Source organism: Dendrobates tinctorius, unplaced genomic scaffold (genome assembly GCF_039654945.1).
Source record: "Dendrobates tinctorius isolate UK_male_01 unplaced genomic scaffold, ASM3965494v1 ptg000075l, whole genome shotgun sequence".
Taxonomy (NCBI): Eukaryota; Metazoa; Chordata; class Amphibia; order Anura; family Dendrobatidae; genus Dendrobates; species Dendrobates tinctorius.
The window spans coordinates 54,349,041-54,370,191 of NW_027361743.1; the positions used below are offsets into that span (position 1 = coordinate 54,349,041).

General features: G+C 44.1%; 1 protein-coding gene across 1 annotated transcript in view; it reads right to left on the minus strand.

The window, feature by feature from the left end:
• Positions 1-21,110, minus strand: part of VPS36 (vacuolar protein sorting 36 homolog) — a 62,590-nt gene extending 41,480 nt beyond the window's left edge. Inside the window, exons 1-5 of the mRNA XM_073583290.1 lie at positions 20,904-21,110; positions 16,988-17,056; positions 13,772-13,842; positions 8,958-9,072; positions 2,870-2,953 (exon numbers count right to left, since the gene is read on the minus strand). Of these exons, the coding sequence (XP_073439391.1) occupies positions 2,870-2,953; positions 8,958-9,072; positions 13,772-13,842; positions 16,988-17,056; positions 20,904-21,068 (504 nt within the window). The 5' untranslated portion in view covers positions 21,069-21,110. The remainder of the gene's footprint in view (positions 1-2,869; positions 2,954-8,957; positions 9,073-13,771; positions 13,843-16,987; positions 17,057-20,903) is intronic.
• Positions 21,111-21,151: the final 41 nt, after the last annotated feature.

Genomic DNA, 21,151 nt, shown 5'->3' on the forward strand with positions numbered 1-21,151 from the left:
TATCGGCTCGCTGGGTTCCCCGGCTGCCCACACCTTTCTAGAAGCAGGAACGAGTCGAATGCTCTCAGGCTTTATTGAAGATGCGCCATGGAAACCAGGAGGACGTTTTCAACAGACTGATAACACAGGATGAAAGCTGGGTCCATCACTAAGATCCTGAGACTAAAATCCATTCCATGCAATAGAAGCATCATGACTCATCGCCTCCAAAGAAGACAAGTGCCCAACCCTCGGCAGGCAAGGTCATGCTCACAGTATTTTGGGACCAGCACGGAGTAATATTGATGGATTTCCTAGCCAAGGGTACCATGATCACTGGGGCGTACGATTATTCACTGCTGTGGAAATTGCAGGAGGCCATCAAAAGATGTGGCATGCTCACCAAAGGTGTTCTCCTTCTGCAAGACAATGCACCATTTCACAACTCACATGTTGCCCAAATGGAAGCATGCTCCTGTGGCTTTGAAATTCTACTGTATCCTCCTTATTCTCACAACCTCGCACCATCGGACTTCCACCTCTTCCCAAATATGAAGTTATTTTTGAAGGGCAAGCATTTTCCAGATGACGAGACTCTAATTTCTGAAGTCACAACGTGGTTTTTGGAGCAACCTGTCGACTTCTATAAGAGAGGTGTTTACAGTTACTTGAAGAGATGGTAGAAGTGTGTCCCCCTAGGTGGCACCTATGTAGGGAAGGACTAATAACTGTGCCAAGATTCATTGCTCTCAGTCCACAGGAAGTGGGTCAGGGGAAATCTTTAATGAACGCCCCTCGTATATATGTATATTTCACGAAGCTCTACGTTGGGAGTAGGTTACATTTTTCTTCAGGTCTTTGTGAGTTTCCAGGGGACATCTGTTGACTCCCCAAAAATAAGAACTGGTCAGTACAGCTAACCACTGACTACCTGGGAATACAGGAATCTAACAAAGATGGATGATGAGGCATGGTATATTATGGGGAACCTGAATTAGCAGGTGTCATTCAAGTGAACGGCTCTGGAATGATTGTAATAATAATCTATACCAGAGTATAAAGGTGTGCACTGCCCTGTTCCACCGTCCAGTCTGGTCTATAGCAGCTGGACAAGCAGTCTTCACTTCTCACATGTGGTTGGCATTCTGGGCACCTCTAGGATTTACAGAGCACTGCGATATCATGATGTGCATCACACGGTCATGATGTCATGGGGTTTATTAAGTGCAAGAGGCATTTAAAATGAAATCCGCTGAAGGGACTGAGGACCAGTATGGACGCCAAACCAGGGCATTGTACATCTTTTTTTCAAAGGGCATCTGTCACCATGAACATGCAGTATAACCTGCGGGCACTAGGCTATAGAGCAGTCAATCACCGATAAGACCACCCACCGGACCAAACATGACAGAATCAGCATAAATTTAAAGAGAACCTGTCAGCACGATTTTGTAATGTAAAGTAAAGACATAGCTGTAATGGCAGTAATACTGAGCGGAGGGGCCAGGAATCACAGACAGAGAGGAAAAGACCCCTGTACAGTTTGGCCCCTGTTCCCCAAAATCCAATTAGCAGAAAACTTCAAATGGCGATTAAAGAAGAACAACAAAGCGGATTTCTTCACCAAAGGTGTCATTCTAATCAGTATTGCAGCGCCATCACAGCCATGACTATTTCATATTACAAAATTGGGCTGTCAATCGTCTCTTTAAATAATGACAACAAAAGATATACTGAACCAACAACAGAAACCTTCAAGAAGAACCTGAAGACCCAACTCTTCCGACAAGCCTACAGCCTGCAGTGATCCTCAGTCTGACCCACCACACGACCAGTGGGCAGCCCTCGCGGGCAGGGTCCTCTCTCCTTCTGTACTTGTGTGTGCCTTGTATTGCTCATGTTTATTGTACCTGTCTAGATTTCCCCTTTTCATATGTAAAGCGCCATGGAATAAATGGCGCTATAGAAATGTATAATAATAAAATAATAATAACCTGTTCTAACAAAAACTAAACCTCGGTCTCCTAGGTTCCCCTGCTCTGTGACATGGCGCCTGCAGATTGGACTGAATGTTCATGGTGACAGGTTCCCTCTAACTCCGGTTTAGATTATTGCCCCTAACTTATTATTGCTGAGGATTCTGGTCGCAGAAGTGAAGACCGGCTTCAAGGGAGGATCGGACTGCGTGCCAGAATAGGGCAAATCATTTTAACTTTAATCTATACATTAATTTGTATTACTTTTTGCATAGTATACGGCATACAGAGCAATGGTGGTGAAAAAAACGATTTCCTTATTTCCTCAGGTATAATGATGAAGACAGATACAATGATCCATCTACGTGCAGGTTCAGACAAAATGATCATCTGCGAAGGAAATGAAGTGACCGAAAACTGGGTATTCAGTATGTGAGCAGCAAACGGACTAATGATACATGAACAGTGGAAGTATCACTCAAGGGGGCCGCCCCAACTCACAAAACCAATGTAATGCCGACAGCTAGGGGCTTCATCACTGCAGAGCCCACCCTGAGAACAGGGCTCTGAAATAGCCCATTGGTAAAACGCTACGGTCATTGCTCCAGTCATGGTCTGTGAGACTGACGGAGATAGCGGAGGACAGCGCAGCACCGCTCCACCCTGTAGGTCAGAAGTCTGTTCTGGAGTTAGGACAACCACCTTCACCGGATAGACTTTCAGGAGTCGCCTTATTTTTACAGATATGGGTAAGAGATGACTGATTATTATGTTTTATTACCTTCAAAGAAGTAGACAACTTAAGGACTTATGATTAAAAGAGATGGTAATTGAAAAGGCAGACAACCCAAGCATCATAGGCTCATACCGAGGCAGCCGTATGTAGAAGGGTACATGGCGGTGTCATTCTTTACCTGGGGACCTTTGTTCATCTGAATGGCAGGCGATGCCCTCTGCCACCTCTTTTGCGTCAGCTCTTCTGATAGTCGTCGATTGAACTGCACAAAAGCAAACAGGACAAATTAGATATCGGCAAATATCCAGTTATCTCATGTAATCATTCTTAGTAGAAGTCAATGAGAGGTAAAAGTGTTATCAACCGCCAAGGACTGGCTGGAGTTCATATTGAATTATACTAAATGACATGAATGAACCACAAGCAGTGCAGAAGTAAAGGCTCATACACCCGTCCCCGCAAATCTGTCCGTGCACAGACAGGCCGCGGCTCTCCGGACCAGAGCGGCACAGCCCCATAGATAACACAGGTCAACAAAAAAAAAATTTTTTTCTGGTGTCCAAAATATTTTAATGAATTTGGGGTATTTTTGGGGTGCTGATTCTGAATATGCTATCAGTTTTGCCAGATTGGCTCAAGTTTTTAAGATTTTTGGTATCTTATTTATAGCACTTGTTGGTAAATGCGACGCATCATCTCATTAATTTCTTTGGATTAGTACTTGAACTGAGCAGTTCTCAATATAGTTTTGTGTTAATTAGTGTTCTAAAAGTTTGTTCATAGCTTGATTTTTGCACTAACTTTATGTTGTTGTCTGTTTTCCAGTGAAAAGCATGAACTCATCAAGAAGAAGTTGTCTTAACGATCCAGACTCATTCTGTTACATTTGTGGTGAATATACACTGCCAAAACATAGAAGAAACATAACAGACTTCGTTAAAAAAGTGTATTTTGCCTATTTTGGGGTTATGCTTGGGGACCAAGACAAGTTTTGGGCACCACACATAGTGTGCAAAGCATGTATCGAATTATTAAGAAAATGGAGCAAAGGACAAAGAACAAGCTTCAAATTTGGTGTTCCAATGGTGTGGAGAGAGCAAAAAAATCATCATGATGACTGTTATTTCTGTGCAGTGCAAGTACAAGGATTCAATAAGCATAAGAAACGAAAATGGGAGTATCCTAACATGGAATCTGCAAGAAGGCCTGTCCCTCATTGTGAAGATGTGCCTGTACCTGTGTTTACCATGTTACCTGACCTTCCCCCACCTGATGATGATGAAATGCAGGGTATGGAGCTAAGCATTAGTTCTGGAAGTGAACTAGAATATGAAGGAAGTTTCAGAACACCTACGCAATTTACCCAAGGAGAGCTCAACGATCTAATAAGAGACCTCAACCTCTCAAAAAGTGCATCCGAACTTTTAGCTTCAAGGCTAAGTGAAAAAAATTGTCTGACGCCTGGAACTAAAATTACATCTTACAGGACCAGAGAAGAAGCACTTCTTCCATTTTTCTGTGAAGATGACCTACTTGTATATTGTAAGGATATTCCTGGCCTGATGCTGCAAATGGGTTTACAAGTATATCGTCCTGTAGACTGGAGGCTTTTCATAGATAGTTCTAAAAGGAGTTTGAAATGTGTTTTGTTGAACAATGGCAATCAGTGTGCATCTCTTCCAGTAGCTCACTCAACTAAACTTGCAGAACAATACCAAAATGTCAAAATGGTCTTGGAGAAACTGTGCTACCATGAACATTCGTGGCTGATATGTGTTGATTTAAAAATGGTCAACTTTTTACTTGGACAGCAAAGTGGATACACAAAGTATCCTTGCTTCATCTGCATGTGGGATAGTAGAGCAAAACATCAGCACTGGGAGAAACTGAATTGGCCTCCAAGGGACACCTTGACAGTAGGAGCATCAAACATAGTGAACGAACCTTTGGTGGACAGGGAAAAAATCATTCTACCACCACTTCACATAAAGTTAGGATTAATGAAGCAGTTCGTCAAGGCATTAGACAAAGATGGTAATTGCTTCATGTACATCTGCAGATCTTTCCCTGGTCTTAGCAGCGAAAAACTGAAGGCAGGAATCTTTGATGGTCCTCAAATTCGGAAACTCATTAAAGATTCAAATTTTCCTAAGGAAATGAATGACATTGAAGCTGCTGCATGGTGTAGTTTTGTGTTGGTAGTGAAGAACTTCTTGGGAAATCAAAAGGCAGACAATTATGAAGAACTGGTACAAAACATGCTATTGAGATTTAGAAATCTGGGTGTACACATGAGCATTAAATTGCATTATCTTCACAGTCACTTGGACAGATTTCCAGAAAACCTTGGAGATTTTAGCGAAGAACAAGGGGAGAGATTTCATCAGGATATTATGGTGATGGAGGAAAGGTACCAAGGCAGATGGGACAGACATATGATGGCTGATTACTGCTGGAATCTACAGCGTGACTGCCCCAATAGCTCACATAGAAGAAAATCATATAAAAAGCGCTTTTCCAGCGATTAAATGTCTCCTATCTTTCATGTCTTGTTCATTTTTGAAGATTACTTTCTAAAACTAGTTAAAATAAACTAAAAATCAACATTTACTTTGTTAAATTTATTGTATTCATGACAATATCAATAAAATTAATGCGCGTGTAGCAAATTACGTCTTTTTTTTTTTTACACATTTTACGAAAAATCTCAAAAACTTGAGCCAATCTGGCAAAACTGATGACATATTCAGAATCAGCACCCCAAAGTTACCCTAAATTCAATGAAATATCTTTGGCACCAAAAATGCTGTTGACCAGTGTAATATATGAAGTGGTCACGCTCTAATCTGGAGAGCCGCGGCCAGTGCATGCATTCGGATGTTGTGATTTTGTGCTTTCAGGTGACATTTAGTTGGAGCAGTTGAGTCTTACTACATTTCTCAGCAGAAATTAATCCCTTCCAGCCATGGCCAGTTTTCGGTTTTGTGCTTCCTTTTTTTTTTTTTAACCACCATAATTAACTTTTAAATATTCACATTACCAGTCGTAGAGAAATGTTTGTTTACTGCGAGGCGAGATGTAGTTTTGAATGGAATCAGTCATTTACCATATATTGTACTGAAAACAGGAAAAAAAAATCCAATTGGAGTGAAATGGTGTGTTCACTATTTTCTGAGACCCATATCTTTTTTTGTTTTTCGGTCGATGGAGCCTTTTGGGGAATGTACATAACTTTTTATTACATTTTTTTGGGTGAGGTGTCAAGTCAGGTGTATCGATTTTCTTTCTTTACGGTGTTTACAGTATGGGTTAATCTATTTTGTAATTTTGCTGGTTGAACTTGTTGGATCCATGTCTTTTTTCAACCTACATACAGTTAGGTCCAGAAATATTTAGACCGTGAAAGAATCTCTGTGATCTGGGCTCTGCATGCCTCTGTGTTGGATTTAAAATTATCGGAAGCGACTGAGAATAAATTGAAGTGTAGGCTCTCAGGTTTAATTAACTTCTTCACCCCGAAGCCTGTTTTCACCTTCATGACCAGGCCTAATTTTACAATTCTGACCAGTGTCACTTGATGTGGTCATAACTAGAGATGAGCGAACATCGGCGGCTCCCTCCTTATCCGAATAGCTATAGCTCTTACCGAAGAAGATGCATCAGGAACCGGATACCTGGAGCGATCCTGATTAACAGCTGTTCGGTTCCGTGGCTGCATGTGTCACGGCTGTGCGACAGTCACAACACGCAGGCTCTCCATGCATGTGTCGTGACTGTCATGCAGCTGCGGTGCCGAACAGTTGATCATCGGGAGCGCTCCTGGCAGGGCTGTGGAGTCGGAGTCGTGGAGTCGGTGCTCATTTTGGTGGAGTCGGAGTCGGAGTTGGAGTCGGTATAAAATGGACCGACTGACTCCTAAAATATATAATAAATTGGGTACAGTAATTCAATGCAGGATGTGCTGAATATTTTTTCATAGGAGTTTGGGAAAGTTATGAAATGTCCTATAAATGGCTGTTCTATTCCTGATCTAAGGCTACATTCACACACAGCGTTTTTCCTGTGTTTTTTGAGGATACGTTTTTCAGCTGCAAAAGCTGATCATCTTTTTAAAAAACTGCATCACCTGAAAGGTTTTTGAGCTCATAGATAATGTTCTCAATAGCAAAAGCAGATTAGAAATCTGCTCTGTCTATCCATATCGTATCTGTACCAAAAAGAATGAAAACCGGGTAGTACACCAATATATATTCTGTTCTATCTAAACATCTTGATTATTGGATCATAAAAATGATTAAATGTCTGAGGTTCACATTGTACTACAATAAATTTTTCACTTAAATATAAGCAATATGTGTGGGAGTCGGAGTCGGAGTCGTGGAGTCGGAGTCTGAGTCGGTGTAAGGGAAATTGAGGAGTCGGAGTCGCAGGTTTGGCTTACCGACTCCACAGCCCTGGTTCCTGGTATCCGGCTTCCCGATGCAACTTCTTCGATAAGAGCTATAGCTATTCGGATAAGGAGGGAGCAGACAATGTTCTCTCATCTCTAGTCATAACTCTGGAAACATCCCACTAATTCTGAGAATGTTTTTTTTAGAAATATATTATACTTCATGATAGTGGTAAAATCTGTTCGATAAGACTTACGTTTATTTGTGTGTGTGGGGGGGAGGAAATTTGATGAAAATTTTACAATTATCAAAATTTAATTTTTTTGCCCTTAAATCAGAGAGCTATGTCACGCAAGATGGTTAATAAATAACATTTCCCACATGTCTACTTTACATCAGCACAATTTTTGAAACATAATTTACTTTGTTAGGAAGTTACAAGGATTAAGAAATTGACCAGCGATTTCTCATTTTTCCAACATAATTTACAAAACCATTTTTTATAGGGACCATATTACATTAGGAGTCACTTTGAGGGGCCTATATGAATACCCAAAAGTGACACCATTCTAAAAACTAAACCCGTCAAGATGCTCAAAAACACATTGAAGAAGTTTGTTAACCATTCAGATGCTTCACAGGAATTAATGGAATGTGGAAGGAAAAAATGAACATTTACTTTTTTTTTTTTTTTACACAAAAACGGTCATTTAGACCCATTTTTTTTATTTTCAAGGGTAACAAGAGAAAATGGACCCCAAAATATGCTGCCAATTTCTCCCGAGTACACGGATTCCCCATATGTGGAGGAAAACTACTGTTTGGGCGAACGCCAGGGCTCGGAATTGAAGGAGCACCATTGGACTTTTTGGACACAAAATTGGCTGGAGTCATTAGCGGACGCCATGTCATATTTGGAGAGCCTCTGAGGTCCCTAAACAGTTGAAACTCCCAACAAGTGACACCATTTCAGAGAATAGACCCCTCAAGGAACGTATTTAGATGCATGGTAAGCACGTTGAACCCATAGGTGCGTCACAGAACTTTATAACGTAAAGCCGTGAAAATAAAAAATCCCATTTTCAAGCCTGTATAATTTTTTTTTTTAAATATTAAAAGTAAAACAACTTATTAAATTTTTTTTTTTTTTTTTTTAACTTCTCCTAGAAGACTTCACCTACCTATTGTTTTATCCCTTGTACATCGTTCAGAGGCAGGAGCCAGCTGCATCACACAGCCAGCAACCACAGTGTGAACCCGCACCATACACCCACATCAGTACATGTTATGTCAGGAAGGGGTTAACAGGCTTAGCAAATCCCCCCAGAAGTTAATGATACACTAACAATAAACTGAAGTGTATACTTGGCTGCCCTTACATCCGTATATTGGGATTATGAAATAGCAGCTCACAGATCACCCACTAACATGGATTCTGTACTGGTGATCACTACTAAAATAGTCCTCATGTGGCTGCAGACTTGTGACTCCTCACACTATGTGCACACTGCAAGGATTTTCTGGTGCAGGTAGCATCAGCCATGTGACAGCAAGAATGTGATTTGCATACTTCTGGCCACATTCCGACTAGACTGTATCTAGCCTCGCTCAACGCAAGTGCATTGAGGCTGCGCCCAGCTAGTCGGCACGGGACTGCACATATGCAAATCACATACTTGCGGTCACGCGCATCCCCAATGGGAATCCTAACAGCACCTGATCTGCAGTCACGTAGGCGTCTTAAGTCCGGACAAACCCTTTAGTCATACTGTACACATGACATAGGTGCAGTTTACCAAATATATTACACTGGACGCAAAGCACCCATGTCATACGATGAATAACGGCTCCATTACAAGCCTGTCGGTCACTTACCTCAATCTGCCCATGTTCTCTGAAGGACAACTTGACATGTGAGTAGCGGCTGGTTTGGTATGGTCCAGGCTCTTTATTCGGAGATGGAGGGTGGAGATGTACCACAATTTTAGCACTATAAAATCATGTATTAATACTAGGTTAATATTGAGGCAAGTACATAAGATTTACAGTTATATGCACGTCTAGTTTACCAAGGTCACAATTTATAATGACAATGAAAATAATCAATATAACTATTACACTCCATAACTGGGCAATATGTTATATTACGTGTTATACGCCAGCTATAGAAAATCAGCTAAAAGAAAGCAATGCCGAGCCTGCAGATATTATTAACATTCCTTAACCCCCAAGGGTTGTTTGCACGTTCATGACCGGGCCAACTTTTACAATTCTGACCACTGCCCCTTTATGAGGTAATAACTCTGAAACGCTTCCATGGATCCCACTGATTCTGACAATGTTTTCTCGTGACATATTGTACTTCATGTTAGTGGTAAAATTTCATTCAAATAACTTGTGTTTATTTGTGAAAAAAACGGACATTTGGCGAAAATTTTCGCAATTTTCCAACTTTGAATTTTTATGCCCTTAAATCACAGAGATATGGCACACAAAATACTTAAGTAACATTTCCCACATGTTTACTTTTACATCAGCACAATCTTGGAACCAAAATTTTTTTTTGTTAGGAAGTTATAAGGGTTAAAAGTTGACCAGCGATTTCTCATTTCTGCAACTCCATTTTATTTTTACGGACCACATCACATTTGAAGTCACTTTGAGGGGTCTATATGATCGAAAATACCCAAAAGTGACGCCATTCTAAAAACTGCACCCCTTAAGGTGCTCAAAACCACATTCAAGAAGTTTATTAACCCTTCAGGTGCTTCACAGGAATTTTTTGAATATTTAAAAAAAAAACAAAAACGAACATTTAACTTTTTTTTTTTTTTTCACAAAAAAAAAAAAAAAAAAATACTTCAGGTTCAATTTTTTTTATTTTATCAAGGGTAACAGGAGAAATTGGACTGCAAAAGTTATTGTGCAGTTTGTCCTGAGTACACTGATACCTGATATGTGGGGGGGAACCACTGTTTCGGTGCATGGCAGAGCTCAGTAGGGAAGGAGCGCCGTTTGACTTTTTCAATGCAAAATTGGCTGGAATTCAGATCGGACGCCATGTCACGTTTGGAGAGTCCCTGATGTACCTAAACAGTGGAAACCCCCCACAAGTGACCCCATTTTGGAAACTAGACCCCCCCAAGGAACTTATCTAGATATGTGGTGAGAACTTTAAACCCACAAGGGCTTCACAGAAGTTTATAACGTACAGCCGTACAATTAAAAAATCATATTTTTTTCCACAAAAATGATCTTTTCACCCCCAATTTTTATTTTCCCAAGAGTAACAGGACCCTAAAAGTTATTGTGCAATTTGTCCTGAGTACGCTGATACCCCATATGTGGGTGTAAACGACTATTTGGGCACATGGCAGAGGTCGGAAGGGAAGCAACGCCATTTGACTTTTTTGGCTTGAATTGAGATCGGACGCCATGCCGCCAGTGGAAACCCCCCAATTCTAACTCCAACCCTAACCCCAACACACCCCTAACCCTAATCTCAGCCCTAACCCTAGCGGGAAAAAGAAATAAATACATTTTTTTAATTTTATTATTTTTCCCTAACTAAGGGGGTGATAACGGGGGGTTTGATTTACTATTTATGGCGGTTTTTATGTTTGGCAGCTGTCACACGCTAAAAGACGCTTTTTATTTAAAATAGTTTTTGCATCACCACATATTGAGAGCTATAATTTTTCCGTATTTTGACCCACCGAGTCATGTGAGGTCTTATTTTTTGCGAGACGAGTGGACGTTTTTATTGGTACCATTTTCGGGCACGTGACATCTTTTGATCGCTTTATTCTGATTTTTGGGACGCAGAATGAACAAAAACCAGCGTTTCATGAATTTCTTTTGGGGGGTGCGTTTACACCGTTCCGCGTGCGGTAAAATTGATAAAGAGGTTTTATTCTTCGGGTCAGTACGGTTACAGCGATACCTCATTTATGCCATTTTTTTATGTTTTGGCACTTTTATGCAATGAAAACAATTTTATATAAAAAATAATTATTTTTGCATTGCTTTATTCTGCGAGCTATAACTTTTTTATTTTTTTGCTGATGACGCTGTATGGCGGCTCGTTTTTTGCGGGACAAGATGACGTTTTCAGCTGTACCATGGATATTTATATGCATCTTTTTGATCGCGCGTTATTGCACTTTTTTTTTTTTTTTTTTTAATTTAGCGATTTTTTTTAAAATTATTTACACTTTTTTTTTTTTTAAACTTTATTACATTGTCCCAGGTGGGACATCACTGTCCTGTGACAGATCACTGATCTGTCACAGGCACTGCACAAGGCTTCCTCCTTGCCTGCGCTTTGCAGGCATGAGAAAGCCAGCTCCCTGCAGGCCCCCGAAGGTCCCCGTCTCCATATTGGATCCGGGGACCTGCAGGGAAAGAGACCCCCGCAGCAGCGCTGCACATTGCGCTGCTGTGGGGGGCTCAGGGAAGCACAGAGGGAGCCCCCTCCCTGCCGATGCTTCCCTTTAACTCCCGGTACACCGCGATCGTGTTTGATCGCGGTGTGCAAGGGGTTAACGCATTGTGCCGGGTGTCAGCTGTGATAATCAGCTAACACCCGGCCGCGATCAGCGGCGCTCACCACGTGGGCGCCGCTGATCGCTGTGTCGTACTATCCCGTCCCTGGGAATTAAGTCCCAGGGCACATGGACGGGATAGTACGTCACATGACAGAAAGGGGTTAAGATGATGGTCTATATTGTCACAGACACCAGGTGGATCCAAGTCATTTGCGTCAAAATTATCCTTGAAAACGTATAATTGTGCATGTTTTGCTTACGGAGTGTTTAATTAATACTGATGCCCAACATTCTTCCATGACCGTCCCTGACACGTGCTGGGTGTAATGGACGGGATAGTACGTCAGATGTCAGAAAGGGGTTAAAAAGTGGGAAGAAACAGGCAGGATCAGACAATTAGCAGTAATGACAAGTGGGGGTTAAAGTGGTCTGACCCCTACCAATTGGCCAATGTCCTCCATACAACTAAATAACAAGGTTTTTTCTCAAAATCTAGGCCATCATAAGTATGAACAGAATGATCCACTTCTTGCCGTCCTTCAGTTTGTACCTAGAGACCAGCCCTCTGCTGTTCAGCGCATCCCTAGGAGATTAACTTTGTGGTTGTACTACAACCTCCAAGCCACACACAAAACAGCCTGTATGATTCGGAGAGTCAAAGTGACACATAGGGTAATCGAAGAATGGAAAGGAGGACGATTTCCAGCCAACAGTGAAGAGACGGCTTAATTCAGAGTGTTTGAATGCAGGACCCCTTGCGTAAATGAGAACAGGTCTCCTTGTGCAAATGAAGGAACAAAGATGAAAATGTAGGTGTCAAGATTCCACCGCTCAATATGTATGGGATGCAGCTACTGACCGCTCAGCTGTCCAATCTGGTCCAGGGGCGTGCTGAATCTGTCAATACTTTGATCGACAGTCTGGTGCAGGGGAGGAAGCTGTCAGTACTTTGACTGGCAGCTCGGCCATCCAATCTGAGACTGGAAGGTGCCGGGCTGCCTTCAGGTGCTCCCTGTCCTGGGTGATTGCCGAGCTATTTAGCTGGGCTGTCAGTCCTAGAACTCTGTCAGATGTACATTCAGCTCTGTGTGGTTTGTCTATCTGTGACTTGTGTGCTGCTTGTGGATCTTTTTGCTGCCTGACCTTGGACCTCGTTCTGACTGCTCCCTTTGCTCTGATCCGCTTTTCTCCTGGCTTTCTGACCTCGGACTATTACCTGACTGTTTATAACGGACCCTCCTTGCTTTTGACTGTGGACTCCTTGACTACCCTGATTCTCTGTCCACAAGAAATGACTCAGCGTCACAGCAGGAATACAGCATCATTAAGATAATTACCAGCACAATTACGCGCCACCTATATATTTTCTATTGAACAAACGGTGCATTTTCTGGGACGTAGTTCCTTAAATTTTCAAATTTGGATCATGCAGACAGGAAAACACTTGTGATAAATAACCAAGAATAATAAAGTTTTGATGTCCGGGGTATGAATATAATGAAGGGCAGAGGCCGAATGCGTTTCATCAATTCTTACTATATTCCAAATCATACTGTCATTAATAATTAGCTTCCTATGAGCCTGAACCTATTGTGTGTGATATGGAGAAATTAAATGGTAAGCCTCACTGGGGATGATGTGTCTGATTACAATCTTTGTACCGCGCCATGGAATATAGTGGAGCTAAAAACATAACAGGAGAGTGATAACAAACCTTCCCACGGTCATTAAACGCTGCGGATTGGATGCTGCGAACATCCGCAGTGTCCAGATGTTACAGCATAGTAGATGGGATTTCAAGAAATCCCATGTCCACTATGCGTGCACCGACGCCCGCGGCTCACCCGTGGAGATGGACATGAGACGCGTCTTTCCAGACTGCAGCCTGTCTATTTATCTTGCGGAAATGCGAATTTCTGCAAGAGAGATCTCACCCATACAATGTATTGGACATGGTGATTCCGCACAGTTCAATGAACACATGCGGAATCACCTGCGTTCAAAAACCAGCAGTGGTTTGGACGCAGCGGACGTGCTGCGTCTAAAGCGCTGCCACTTACCGACCGTGTGCACCCAGCCTTACATTTTTATTTGTGTATTGAAAAGTTGTTAAGCATCTCTGCATTACTGTACAATACGCACCTTTTTCCAATACCCCCTGCTTGTTCTTCTGAGAATACAATCTGGGAAAGTGGGACAGCAATGCAGAACTCCTGCATAAAGGGAATAAAAGAAAACAAGAGTAATGGAAAACTTTTGTTAGTAACCAGGTAAACATTCTTATATGAAGACAAATACACTGCTCAAAAAAATAAAGGGAACACAAACAACAGAATATAACTCCAAGTAAATCAAACTTCTGTGAAATCAAACTTAGGAAGCAACACTGATTGACAATCAATTTCACATGCTGTTGTGCAAATGGAATAGACAACAGATGGAAATTATTGGCAATTATCAAAACACCCTCAATAAAGGAGTGGTTCTGCAGGTGGGGACCACAGACCACATCTCAGTACCAATGCTTTCTGGCTGATGTTTTGGTCAATTTTGACTGTTGGTTGCGCTTTCACACTCATTGTAGCAAGAGACGGACTCTACAACCCACACAAGTGGCTCAGGTAGTGCAGCTCATCCAGGATGGCACATCAATGCGAGCTGTGGCAAGAAGGTTTGCTGAGTTTGTCAGCGTAGTGTCCAGAGGCTGGAGGCACTACCAGGAGACAGGCCAGTACACCAGGACACATGGAGGGGGCCGGAAGAGGGTAACAACCCAGCAGCAGGAACGCTAACTCCGCCTTTGTGCAAGGAGGAACAGGAGGAGCACTCCCAGAGCCCTGTAAAATGACCTCCAGCAGGCCACAAAAGTGCATGTGTCTGCACAAACGGTTAGAAACCAACTCCATGAGGATGGTCTGAGGGCCCGACGTCCATAGATGGGGGTTGTGCTCAAAGCCCAACACCGTGCAGGATGCTTGGCATTTGCCACAGAACACCAGGATTGGCAAACTCACCACTGGCGCCCTGTGCTCTTCACAGATGAAAGCAGGTTCACACTGAGCACGTGACAGAGTCTGGAGACGCCGGGGAGAGCAATCTGCTGCAACATCCTTCAGCATGACCAGTTTGGCAGTGGGTTAGTAATGGTGTGGGGTGGCATTTCTTTGGAGGGCCGCACAGCCCTCCATGTGCTCGCCAGAGGTAGCCTGACTGCCATTAGGTACCGAGATGAGATCCTCAGACCCCTTGTGAGACCATATGCTGGTGTGGTTGGTCCTGGGTTCCTCCTTATGCAGCACAATGCCAGACCTCATGTGGCCCGCCTGTTTCCCAGACCTGAATGCAATTGAGCACATCTGGGACATCATGCCTCGCTCCATCCACCAACGTCACATTGCACCACAGACTGTCCAGAAGTTGGCGGATGCTTTAGTCCAGGTCTGGGAGGAGATCCCTCAGGAGACCATCTGCCACCTCATCAGGAGCATGCCCAGGCGTTGTACAGTAGGGAGGTCATACAGGCACGTGGAGTCCACACAGTACTGAGCATCTTTTCCTTGTCATGAGGCATTTCCACTGAAGTTGGATCAGCCTGAAATTTGATTTCCCACTTTGATTTTGAGTATCATTCCAAATCCAGACCTCCATGAAATATTCATTTTGATTTACATTGATAATTGTTATGTTTTATTGTTCTGAACACATTCCACTATGCATTGAATAAAAGTTTGCAACTGGAATATTTTATTCAGAGATATCTAGGATGTGGTATTTTAGTGTTTCCTTTACTTTTTTGAGCAGTGTATATTGCCTTATGGGAATGTCCTCTACTTTAAAAGTTAAACTTAATTGGTCCAGGATAACGTGTGATGTAGAAATAACCCAATACTCATCTCCCATACCGGTGTCGGTTCCGCTATAGCCAATCATCAGCAACATTCCCTTTCATATCCATTAGAATCGGACAGATGCACAATACTTGCCAAACATGCCAACCTCCCTGCAGGTATGTGCAACCTCCACGTCATCTGCTTGATACAGAAATGAGCGAAGCTGCACAACCACTTTAAAGGAGCGCCCAGTAATCCTGAGCACCGGGAACCGGAACAGCCCTGTGTGAAAAGAGCAGTGGTCGATCATGCGCACCTCTTCACTGTTCTTTCTAATGGGAGTGCAGCACTCGGCAATCTCAGATGCTTCAGTTACCACTAAAGCAGTGCGCAAGATCGACCATCGCTCCATTCACATGGGGCACTTCAGAGTCACGGCTTTAAAGATTGCTGGAGACACCTGCGATCAGAGTTATCCTTTATCCCATAGATAAGAGATAGCTTAAAAACTTGAGAATACCCCTATAAAGGGAAACTGTAACATTGGAAAGCACCGTTTACCTGCAGATATAGGGTAAATCTGCAATAAATAATGTTCCAATGCTTCCTGGCCTTCTCACTGAACGTGCAGCAACCAGGAGAAAATGGACTTATCACCCATCCTGCTTTCAGTCATGAAGTGCCTACATGGAGCTATTAGACACAGCTCATAGCATCAGTCGCCCCGACACTGATTGACAGCTCACTCTGCAGCACATCTGAGCAGAGCTGACCGTCAATGAAAGTACCGGGGCATGCTGCTCACAGTATAGTGAATGGTGCCGAAATTGGTGACTGTAGCCACCCCAAGTACACCCATATACACCCAATATTCCCATGATGAGCTTTTGGTGACTTTTGGTACTGAAGAATTTAGTTACTGACGTTTTTCATTGCTTTTTTTGTAACTTGCGTTTTTGACACTGTGTTTTTTGTCTCTGATTGGTACGTCATGCTTTAAATAAAGCTGCTTTGCTTTTGACTCTTCTTGTCTTTTTGCTTTGACAAAACTTTATTGACATACTTAGGTGTGGATGACATACGTTTTCTACTGTATGCTATTCCACGGCGCAAACGCACTAAAAACGCGTGTGCAGATTTTCCACATCTAGTAAAAGTCTATGGGAAAAATCCACACAGAAATCTAAGTGTACCCACAAGAGAACCTGACATGCTGCGGATTTGAAAAATGCACCACAGGTCAGTTTACACGGTGTTAAAAAGAAGCACAGAGGGCAGGAGAGTTCTATAAATCCCATCCACTTTGCTAGAACTTTAAGATGTGCATTTTTATTAAAAAAAAACAAAACAACAAAAACAAAACTCATGCAGCATCAAAAAGCACACGAAAAGCTCATCATGGGAACGCAGTCCAACACTATTTACCGGCAGATTGACCGTTATATCTACAATTTTTTATGAGATGACAGGTTCCCTTTAAGCCCTTATATGTTGTTAGCAGGAATGAACCAAAAATGGTGGGACTCACATGATTCTTCTGGTCTCTCCAAATAAGTCTGTGAGTTGTCAGGAGAAGCGTGCCATTCTCAAATTTACTCTGGTGAACAAAACAAAATTAAATTGATAAAAGAGACTGATTGATAATTAACAGGCAAAATACAGATGACAACTAAGGCCAGGTGCCCATGACCCAGAACTGGCAGTGCTTTTGGATGCAGGGCATGTTCGCTGCCGTCTACTGAACGCAGGTAGATCCGCAAGTGATCACTGAACCATGCGGAGTTACAGAACTCAATAAATTTCTACTGATGTATTTTCTGTTAGTCTCCGCAAGAGAAATTGACATGCTGCGGTCTTAAGAGACACGCTGCATGTCCGTTTCCGCAGGGGAGCTGCAGGCGCACATACACGCAGAGTTGACATGGGATTTCTCGAAATCCCATCCACTATGCTGGTAATGTTTGTTTTTTAAAGAAAAAAATGCTCAGATTAGTTAAAAAATAAAGCCACGCTCTGCTCCGCGATCTCGCTCTGCTCCTATCCTTCTCGATGAAGAACACTGTGTCTCTGACATGCGTAGGGTTTTTTTAAGGAGAGAAAAAAACGTTTCTGAAACGAATAGGATTATTATTGGTCCATGATACAATCCGTGTCTACCTGGTGATGTGACATGGACCTCCTGAAACTTCCACGTGGGACGCACAAGCCGAAATAACCGGCCGGTGCCCAGCTTGGATATCGCTAATCTACATCACCATTGGACTCTCTCAGCCATTTATCGATATGGTCAACTGGCTACCAGGACACTAGGACAGTCTCTACAGGGGTGGAAGATTGTTTTTGTTTCACAAGTATAATTTTATCTACTATGCTGATCAGCCAATGTATTAAATAGGGGATAAGCATTTGGAGAGTCTCTTTGTGTGCATCGTTCATTCATTATTTATGCTTTTATTTGCCTCACTCATCTATTTGGATTATTTTCAGAATCCATTCTTTTCCCAACACTGAATCTACTAAAATTGTTAGTGCATGCCCTCATCCTCTCCCACCTTAACTACTGTAACATCCTTTTCTGTGGCCTCCCTGCTAACACTCTTGCACCTCTCCAGTCCGTCATTAGCTCACTGGCCGACTAATCCACCTCGCTACGCCTCTGCTTCTCCCCTCTACAAATCAATTCATTGGCTCCCAATACTAAACCAATCCAGTTCAAACTATTAACGCTGACCCACAAAGCCTTCCATAATCTGTCTCCACCGTATATTTCTGAACTAATCTCATGATATCTTCTCTCACGTAACCTCCGGTCCTCCCAGGACCACCTTCTCTCCTCCACACTAGTATGTTCCTCACCTAACCGCCTCCAAGACTCCCCCCCCCCCCGTGTCCCCCAATCTCTGGAATTCTGTGCCCGAACACGTTTGATTATCCGCCACACTTGACCACGCTGTCATCTCACCAGCATCGGAGCTGCCGCATCCCCCTACCCTACTGTCTCCTTCCCCATAGTCCGGCAGACTGTAACCTCCCCAGAGCAGAGTCCTCTCCCCTCTGTACCGGTCAGTCACTATAAGTTTGTTGATAGTATTTTATACCTGTATCCTGTATGTAATCACTCCTCATGTACAGCACCATGGGCTCAGTGGTGCTATATAAATAATAATACTTGTGTATATATATATATCACTGCTTACACATTGCTGATAGGTGGCTGCATCTGGTCACTTTTTACATATTTTATGTGCATGTAGTTTTTGTGCATATTATCACTCGGGAGTGAATGCCTACTATGCCACCATAGTGGAAAATTAGAAGCGCCATTAGTGGCCCCACTAATGACCATATAATGAACTTCTGATAGAGCTTTGTGAGTGGGGACCACCCCTCCAGGGCCGCAGTCCTGTTTCTGCAGGTTGTCACAGCGTTATATGTGCGGACAGCTGACTGCAGCTGCACACAGGCCTCCATATGGGAATATGTCAGGAGCCTCCACAGCATGAAGACAATTCTCTGGAAGGAAACAATGAAGGTCTCCATTCAATGGCAGCAAGCAGAGACCCTGGAGGATGGAGAACTGACACACAGCACATTAGGTAGCAGGAGAGGCCCAGGCTACAGACACAGTGTACACGGGGTAGATGGAGACACAGCACTGGTCCAGGCTACAGACACAGTGTACACGGGGTAGATGGAGACACAGCACTGGTCCAGGCTACAGACACAGTGTACACGGGGTAGATGGAGACACAGCACTGGTCCAGGCTACAGACAGTGTACACGGGGTAGATGGAGACACAGCACTGGTCCAGGCTACAGACAGTGTACACGGGGTAGATGGAGACACAGCACTGGTCCAGGCTACAGACACTGTGTACACGGGGTAGATGGAGACACAGCACTGGTCCAGGCTACAGACACTGTGTACACGGGGTAGATGGAGACACAGCACTGGTCCAGGCTACAGACACTGTGTACACGGGGTAGATGGAGACACAGCACTGGTCCAGGCTACAGACACTGTGTACAGGAGGCAGATGGAGGCACAGCACTGCTCCAGGATATAGACAGTGTACAGGGGGCAGATGGAGGCACAGCACTGCTCCAGGCTACAGACACTGTGTACAGGAGGCAGATGGAGGCACAGAACTGCTCCAGGCTATAGACACAGTGTACAGGGGGCAGATGGAGGGACAGCACTGCTCCAGGCTACAGACACTGTGTACACGGGGTAGATGGAGACACAGCACTGGTCCAGGCTACAGACACTGTGTACAGGAGGCAGATGGAGGCACAGCACTGCTCCAGGATATAGACACAGTGTACAGGGGGCAGATGGAGGCACAGCACTGCTCCAGGCTACAGACACTGTGTACAGGAGGCAGATGGAGGCACAGAACTGCTCCAGGCTATAGACACATTGTACAGGGGGCAGATGGAGGCACAGCACTGCTCCAGGCTACAGACACTGTGTACAGGAGGCAGATGGAGGCACAGCACTGCTCCAGGCTACAGACACTGTGTACAGGAGGCAGATGGAGGCACAGAACTGCTCCAGGCTATAGACACAGTGTACAGGGGGCAGATGGAGGCACAGCACTGCTCCAGGCTACAGACACTGTGTACAGGGGGTAGATGGAGACACAGCACTGGTCCAGGCTACAGACACTGTGTACAGGAGGCAGATGGAGGCACAGCACTGCTCCAGGATATAGACACAGTGTACAGGAGGCAGATGGAGGCACAGCACTGCTCCAGGATATAGACACAGTGTACAGGAGGCAGATGGAGGCACAGCACTGCTCCAGGCTATAGACACAGTGTACAGGAGGCAGATGGAGGCACAGCACTGCTCCAGGCTATAGACACAGTGTACAGGGGGCAGATGGAGGCACAGCACTGCTCCAGGCTATAGACACAGTGTACAGGGGGCAGATGGAGACACAGCACTGGTCCAGGCTACAAACACTGTGTACAGGAGGCAGATGGAGGCACAGCACTGCTCCAGGCTATAGACACAGTGTACAGGGGGCAGATGGAGGCACAGCACTGCTCCAGGCTATAGACACAGTGTACAGGGGGCAGATGGAGGCACAGCACTGCTCCAGGCTACAGACACAGTGTACAGGGGGCAGATGGAGGCACAGCACTGCTCCAGGCTACAGACACTGTGTACAGGAGGCAGATGGAGGCACAGCACTGCTCCAGGATATAGACACAGTGTACAGGGGGCAGATGGAGGCACAGCACTGCTCCAGGCTATAGACACAGTGTACAGGGGGCAGATGGAGGCACAGCACTGCTCCAGGATATAGACACAGTGTACAGGGGGCAGATGGAGGCACAGCACTGCTCCAGGCTATAGACACAGTGTACAGGAGGCAGATGGAGGCACAGCACTGGTAACACGGGTGCGATAACCTCAGCAGTGACATCTCCCTCACCTTGTCCTCCCCATCTGACATGCGCACTCCACGCTGCTGGATCACCAGGGTCTCATCTATCTCCAGCAGACCGGAGCACCATGAGAAGCGGTCCATGTCCGACTCCGCAGAACACAACCAGGAACTAGAGCAGCGCTGAAGGACCTTAGATGACGTCACGATCATGTGATCAGTCACATGTGAGGAATCAGCCTAATTAGGAGATGAAGTTCTAGTGCGCATGCGGACTGGGTGCTCACGCTTCGCTC